This window comes from Mandrillus leucophaeus, unplaced genomic scaffold (assembly GCF_000951045.1).
Source record: "Mandrillus leucophaeus isolate KB7577 unplaced genomic scaffold, Mleu.le_1.0 Scaffold774, whole genome shotgun sequence".
Taxonomy (NCBI): domain Eukaryota; kingdom Metazoa; phylum Chordata; class Mammalia; order Primates; family Cercopithecidae; genus Mandrillus; species Mandrillus leucophaeus.
The window spans coordinates 1228520-1236581 of record NW_012108408.1 but is presented as its reverse complement, the minus strand read 5'-3'; the positions used below and the strand labels follow the sequence as shown (position 1 = coordinate 1236581).

The window sequence follows — 8062 nt, the reverse complement described above, 5'->3', positions numbered from 1 at the left end:
ATTGCTCTGTGTCTAACAAGAAATACCTAAATAATTTGCCGTTTTAAATTTCCCCTAGTGGTGGCAAAACAATTCTACTCCTATTTGTGGGGGAAAAAAATCTCTGCCGTGAATGTCAGTGTTGGGAACATAGCGAGACAAAAAGCTACCTGGGCTAGCCTGTTTCTCCAGGATGAAACAAAAGGAATATAGATTTTAGTGGCTGCTTTAACAGTTTGGTAAAGGATCTGGTCTATCTTGGGTGTGGGAGATGGGAGGGGTAAAGAAATCAGAATCCCATTTAGATCACAGAAAGAAACCAGGAAGTAAGGAGAAATTATTACAGTCTGTTCATAGCTCAGAATGTTAAAGTCAACAACCTCTGCTGGTTGGTTATTCATTAGCAAAAAGGAGAGAGCCGTCCAGATCCGGACTGGTCCAAAGATAGGAGCAGACTTGAAACAGGGGGAGAGCTCCTGGCGAAAGCAAGGTGTGTAGGTTTTGCCAGGGGTTAGTAGCTTCCTCTTGCTAACTTTTTATTGGGACAAAAGGCAAGATGGCACCATTCTGTTCTCAGATATTTGTCTAAATAAAGCCCTTTTAATTTTATTTTATTTTTGTTGTGCGATTCTTAAGCAGATACGAAGAAAAGATACCTTCCTACTGAGCAGCTGCCCAGCTCCTGCTCCGTTTTGCTTGGGGGTAGCAGCTCCGGCCACAGAAAGCAAGCCGGTAAGTCTCTCCAGGTAGGACTTGCTGCAACCAGCTGCTGGACTGATTTGAAATGGGACTTTGCATACTCTCCAAAGTATGGTGAGTTGGTGCTGACTTCAAAGGTGCCTGGTGAAGGAAGAGAAGGTGGATCGCAGAGACTAAGGGGAGAGGGAGAAGCCCTGCTCCTCTTCTCCCCACCAAGGCACAATGAGCAACATCTGTCAGAGGCTCTGGGAGTATCTAGAACCCTATCTCCCCTGCTTGTCGACGGAAGCAGACAAGTCAACGGTGATTGAAAATCCAGGGGCCCATTGCTCTCCCCAGTCACAGAGGCATGGCCACTACTTTGTGGCTTTGTTTGATTACCAGGCTAGGACTGCTGAGGATCTGAGCTTCCGGGCAGGTGACAAACTTCAAGTTCTGGACACTTCACATGAGGGCTGGTGGTTTGCCAGACACTTGGAGAAAAGGCGAGATGGCTCCAGTCAGCAACTACAGGGCTATATTCCTTCTAACTACGTGGCTGAGGACAGAAGCCTACAGGCAGAGCCGTGAGTAGTACAAACTTCTATTTAATTTCTGAACTGTCTGAGGGCTGGGTAATGAGTTTTCCTTTCTACTTCTCTACAACCCCCTAATGCCCAAAGAGTATGAGGAAAGTATGAGGAAGTACTGGCAAGAAACCACTAATTGAAACACACCTCCCCCGCTGAGTGAGAGTGAAACTGGCGGGTAATTGTTGTTGAGATGACTTCAGTTACAGTATGTACACCCACAGGCCCAGGGTGTATTTTCAACATTAAACAAATGATGTGTTTAATACTCTACCTTCTTTTTGGCTGTGAAATAACTCGTGCCTCACTTTAACAACAAAATTGCATTTTGTTTGAAGGTATATTATAGGACTTCCCTTAATGATGCTCTCAAATCTAAACTTCAGATCCTTTTTTTAAAAAAAACTTTTGAAACATTCCAGGGTTATATATATCAACTCTAGCCCTAGCTCTCATCCTAATCCCTTTCATTCTGATGGGAATACACAGGGCTAACGTAGAAGATAACACTTAGAAGATACTAATGTTCTCAGTTAAATCATGATATAGACTTTTTAAAAAAAAATTCCCAGGTCCTGAGATATGCTACCCAAATGATGATATCTTTTTGTTTTTATTATGATTAGAAACTGGCCAGCTACAGACATTTACTAAGTTTTGATAGGAAAAATGACAACATCTCCTTAGAAGAAGAGATTAAGACTTTATCATGGTATTTGAATGAAATATGAATTATAGTGGAACAAAAGAGGAAAGTTTTTACGTACTTATTCACTCATCCATCTATCCATCCATCCATCCATCCATCCATCCATCCATCCACGCATCCATCCATCCACCTACCACCCCTCTAAGTGCCAGGCATAGACAGTAGTGGACTGAGTTGGGGAGGGTAAAGGAGGTTATTCTAGTGGTGACTGAACACAAAGTGAATAAAGCATAGTCTTGACAATGTATACTTGGGGTCTGGTGGGTTGGGAAGCAAATGGAGACTCTTATTGGTCCTGATCTCATTGCCACCTGGATCCAGTGAAACCTTAGGCTGGGAATGTCTCTCAGAAAATGGACTCATTTTATAGAATGGTTTCTTAATAGGGAAACCATTGGAGATTCTCTTATGTAAGTGTTTCTTATTTTTATGTGACAATCCCTTACTGGTCCAGGGAATAAAATAATAATAAATAGCCATAGAGCATTGTTGCTACTTTCCAAACTCATGCGTCACATATGAAGAGAGGTTGGATGATTTTTGATTTTTGAGATTCTTTTCAACACCAAGAGCCTATAAATGTTTAGAAGGGTCTTAATTTATGCTTAAATAGAAAGGAATTAAATATACTTTTGATGAATGGAATTGATCTGTTATCAAGTGGGAAAATCACCTGTGTGAACATTTGCTTTCTGTTATAATCTACAGGAAATATCTTTATACATTGGATACACTTATGTGCATTTATGTGTTTTCACTACTATATGATTTCTATGTCCTATATGGCATTATGCATATTTTATATTTGGCATAACATGTATAGAATAATAATAATATATTAATGTTTCATGCCTTGAATTCATAATCTGTTAGTTTTAAATATATTCAACTCATATAACCACTTAGGACCTCAATTTCCTCATCTGCAACTCTCTGGGGTTGCCAAGACCAATGGATTTCCTGACTATCTGGAAACAGGAGCTCTTATGTTCATATGTAGTGGTTCAGTTACATTCATGCTTGACTGTATTAGAAATGCTGAGGAAAGCAAATTGACTAAAACAAGTCAAGCAATCCGAAGGTATCATATTCTGGGTAAAAGGCTTAAGAGCAGTGTTCTTATTAATTTAGATTTTCTTTGCCTACAAAACACAAAATAAAGCAACTAAATTATTATGGTTATTTTTGATTCTCAGGGCCACTTGTAGCCAATAATATTTTTTCCCTCTGCACATTACCTTGACCTTTCTTTTTGGAATTGGTTCTCAGCAGCATTCCTACTTGTCACGACCATTCTAGATCTCTGTAGTTAGCTTTCCTTGGGATCTTCACATCACTGGAATAAAAACATGATGCCCAATAGATGCTGATAGTCTTCCTCCTGGCTGGAACAGGCTACTTCTTTTAAGTGCACACCACGGTCTTCACCTGTGAACCCAGCTTACTTCTGAAGTTTCTTGTCACCGTAAGGCAAAATTGCTTCAATATGCTTAGTGCAAGTAGCTATAGCTTCTAGAATTCCCCTCCATCTCAAATAGAAGCGATTTTTACTGAACAGCCTTCTGCGTGAGCGTGTCCAAGTGGCTCACACAGTACTTTAACACTTGAAATATTATAAATAAACACCTTATTTTAATATTTTTCTTCAGTGAATTTTTTTCAAAAGTGTATTTTTTTCTCATGAATGTGCAAATTAATGTAATTTTTTAAAATCATGAGCCCAGTAAATAGACTTAAGGAAACATTATTGTTTATATCCACATGTATGGGATGAGTAGGCAATGGGAAACCAATGAAAGCTGTCGTCTAATTCCTAATTAGACCAGTTTAATGCAACGTATGTTAGTATTTGTGTTTCTATGTCTTTATTCTTGACTTGGATCTGTAAGAAAAAAACTGCAAATACTTCTGGAGTTATTGGTGCCAGGGAAAATTAGTTGAAGGCTTTAGTTTGCAGTTTGTTTATTTCTTTTCTTTATACTTGGAAGTAGAGATGCTGAAAAACAAACTATTGTTTAAAAAGTCTAATTTACTAATTCTTACTCCACTTAGAAATGCTTTTCACTTTTACTGAATATCTTACACTCAGTGATATGGTAAACTGATTCTTGAAGATTTATTTTGTCCTTATGAAGAATCATTGAATTTATCTTATCTTCAACTTGAATTTACTCCTAGCTCATTTTAGAGATGAGTCTTTTCCTTTAACATCTTCGATGTGAAATCCCTCAAAAACCTTATCCTTAAGGTCTTATTAATCAGAACTTTCTTTAATATTTTATTCATGGTGTTTTTAAAGATATAAAGTTCACATAAAAGTAATCATGTGGAAATAACATGTAAATATTAGAACCAAAAGTCATGGCTTTAAATTTCATTGCTTTAATTATAAAAAATTCAAGTATTACAAAATATTGATAAAAAGCAAAATGATCAGCAACAATATTACATGCAGCATCATTTATCTGCAAAGAGTTTAAAAAGTTTTTTGCCTAAGGAGGATCACCTGAGTCCAGGAGCTTGAGACCAGACTGAGCAACATAGTGAGACCCAGTCTCTACAAAAAATTTAAAAATTAACTAGGCATGATGCCGCAAACCTGTAGTCCCAGCTACTCGAGAGAGTGAGACTGGGGCAGGAAGATTGCTTGAACCTGGGATGTTGAGGCTGCAGCGAGCTATGGTTGTGCCACTGCACTCCAGCCTGGGTGACAGAGCAAGACCCTATCTCGAACCCCCCATGCACCAAAAAACAAAAACAAAAACAAAAAAAACAAAATGAACAGTTGTTTGCTTAATTGTTTAAGTGTACCTTAGGCGTTCTCTAACATACTTTTGTGTTAAATTGAACTAGGATCAGAGATGAGATCCGTTTAATCTCCCAGAAAGGGGATTGGTAGGAGGGGAATGGGGTGGACATAACCACATAAGCCAGCCATGATGATTTCTGCTTTGCCAACTTGATCACGCAAACCAAGGGCAGCAGTTGAGATAACTGATTTGACTCCCCTTTGGATGTTAAGTTTAAGTTATGATAACAACAATGAAATGTGCTGCTGAACTTCTGACTCCATACGCTTCTCAAAGACATAAATGAAGGTTCTATTAAGAAAATTAGATCACTAGGATGATCTCTAAAGTTTATTGTTTATTAAGCTCCACATTTTTCTAGGTCATATTCTTATGTATATTCTTACTTGTGAATCAATAATTTTGTCTTAAGTCCATTCCATAGGCCTAGTATTGTGCTAAGTGAATGACTCAGCAAAGTCAGAGGAATTAGTATTTGCTTTGTTTATATATAAAATTTGGCTTTATGTTAAGAAATATTTCCACACTTATATGTGAAACAATAAAGGCCATGAAGTTTATTTCTGCCTCCTAAATTTGAGGATGGCATACCTTCGTGGGTAGGAGGGCTAGAGGAGCCACCCATACTGACCTACAATGGTGTCTTTGTATCTCTTGTTAGCCCTTTAGCAGGGGAAGAAGCAAAGTACTGGATTTTGTAGAAAGTTTTTCTTCTCCTGTAATTACTGTGAAAGGTAGATAATTTCCAATTTCTCATCTATTCATCGTTTCAGTGGCTTCCTTGAAAAAGAAAGCAATAATAAATATTTGTAACTTGTAGTTTTGTTGGTAGTTTATAATTATGGGATAAAAATGCTAGAATATTCTGAAGTATAAAAGTAATAGGATTTTCCTCCTTGTATTTAGGCCATATTTTCCTGCTTGTGTTCCTCTTTAGTGTGTCAGACTAGAGTTCTTTGAAGATTTTATCTAACCTATGATGATTACCATTGTCGGGCTTGAAGAAAGCAGCATGGCGAAATAAAGTGGTATATTCTTGGAAAGATTCTTATATCACTCTTTTAAAATAGAGTGAGACTTTGCTATTTTGTCATTTGAATACTGTGGAATTTAATGATTATTGAATACAAATTGTACATAGTGTTTCTAATCATTTTCAACTTAAATGTCAGCAGATTTCTTTCTCTGCTGGGATATGAGACCAGCTTTTGGATCTTAACTTAATTATAGGTATAGAAACAATGTGGTTTAAAAATTAACATTACCCTTAATACATTTTAAAAGTCATCAGAATATTCATAATCCACTCGACATATAGATGTTATCTACTTTGAGAAGTTTGAATCATTAAAAATCACCTGTGTGCACTCAGTTCCACAATTGTTCTTTATCTAGATCATTTATTTTGTTCCCTTTGTGTAAGTTTTCAAGGAAGACTAAATGCCTATGTGTCAAAGTGAAAATAATACCTAGTAACAAATGCCTGAAAATAATGCCTGGCATTTCTGGGTTCTCTCCTCTAAGACAAAGTATACTTACTATAATTTTAGAAACTAAATAAGAAGAGATTTATATATATAAATAATAAGTAAAATACATTATGACTATACTATAAATATCCAACTATGGTTGTCTATCAAGTGTTTTGGATGAATCAAGATAAAAATTTTAGCACAAATCATTTAAGTCAACCAACAGCATATTTGAATGCCATGAGGTTAATTAGCATTGCTGTCCCCATCCTTTGAGTTATTTTTCATCATATGTTATTTATGATGATGTAAAATAAGAATATGACAAATATGTTTTTAAAATAATTTATCAAAAAATTTCATCTCAGGTATAATATTATATGACTTTTCATGTTAATATAATTGTACTGTTTATGTTAATATAACTCTAACTCAATTTGTTATATAATAAATTTTTGCACAAATTGCCACTATTTTTAAGAAAAATAATAATTAACTACTAAGTTAGAATATATTTTATAAAAATAATAGCAAAATCACAGATGTGAAGAAAGGAGCAACCAATTCAACTATGTTAAAATCCCAGTTGAAGTTTAATTGATAGCTGTGTAAAGTAATTAATAGCAGTAAAACTTGATTACGTGCATCTCAAAGTACCTTTGAGAACCAGTGAAGTGACATAGTATGGCATCATTAAAATGAGTTAGGAGTCTTTGCTAGGAAAAGTAGCAACATTGATAATACTTTAAAAGTTCCAATTGCAATATGTCATTCAGAATCACTCTCTCTTTAGTAAAAGCATTGATTAGTTTTGCTTTTCAGGTTTTCTACAAATTACTAACAATGGAAAAAATTTTATGTGAGTGAAATAAATCATTAACTACTGAGCTCCAGTCTTCAAGATTAGAACCCAAGTTTTAACTTGATCAGATTTATTCTTTGAAAAGAAAATGTTCCATTGGATTCAAATGGTTTACTCTTTTTTCAAATGAATTAATTTAAATCCATGGTTTGTCTCTGCAGATACATCCTAGTGTTGCTTTTTGATGAATAGAAGTCAAGAATCTCACCAAACTGACACTGTCAAAGTAGACAGAACCTTCTATACAGTAAAGTAGGACTGAATTCTGTTAGCAGCTACCATATATGCTGTGTGCTTTCATTGCTCTTGTTAATGTAGCTCTTGAGGCTATCAAAAGAGGAAAAACAAACAAAACTTTGCCTCAATTAATTCTTGTTGCAGCTCAGAAAATTCCCTTCAGATTTTTTAACGATCAATACAACCGTGAGAATCTATATGGACAATATAAATCAGAGCAGTCTTTGGGTTCTTCTGCTGAATGTTTCAGCTAGGTCCAAACATTAGTGGTATAGAGTTTTACTGAAATATAATGCTGGTTACCCTTTCTGACCTAGCCTATGTTATGCCTAAGAACATAAAATATAGGCTCAGATGATCTAGATTTGAATTTGACTCTCTAATATCTTAGCTGTGTGAGTCTGAGCAAATTACTTGACCCCTCTGCCTCAGTTTCTCATCTGTTAAATAGGAACCACAGTGACACCTATCTTATAGGATCGTTACGTGACATAAATAAGACTGTGCAGAAAGGGTGCACTGTAGAGAACCTGACACATAGTAAGGTTTAATAAATATTATGTTTCATTTAGTTGGCAGCTCTTCTTTTACTTCTGTCTAAATGGATCATACTTTACACCCCCATTCTAGTCTGAGCTCACAATATTCTTTCTCTATAACAGATGTCCTGCACATTGAGTGTCTTTCAGTCTTTGACAGTTCTGCACCCTCCCTCACCTGCAGCC

General features: G+C 36.0%; 1 protein-coding gene across 2 annotated transcripts in view; it reads left to right on the top strand.

The window, feature by feature from the left end:
• The first annotated feature begins 334 nt into the window (after window positions 1–334).
• FRK (fyn-related Src family tyrosine kinase) overlaps window positions 335–8062 on the top strand; it is a 114994-nt gene continuing 107266 nt past the window's right edge. The window contains exons 1-2 of one of the 2 annotated variants that reach the window (XM_011966794.1): window positions 340–489; window positions 616–1244. In XM_011966794.1, coding sequence (XP_011822184.1) covers window positions 901–1244 — 344 coding nt within the window. In that variant the 5' untranslated portion in view covers window positions 340–489; window positions 616–900. Of the gene's footprint in view, window positions 1245–8062 lie in introns of both variants that reach the window. The other variant, XM_011966793.1, reaches the window with a different exon arrangement.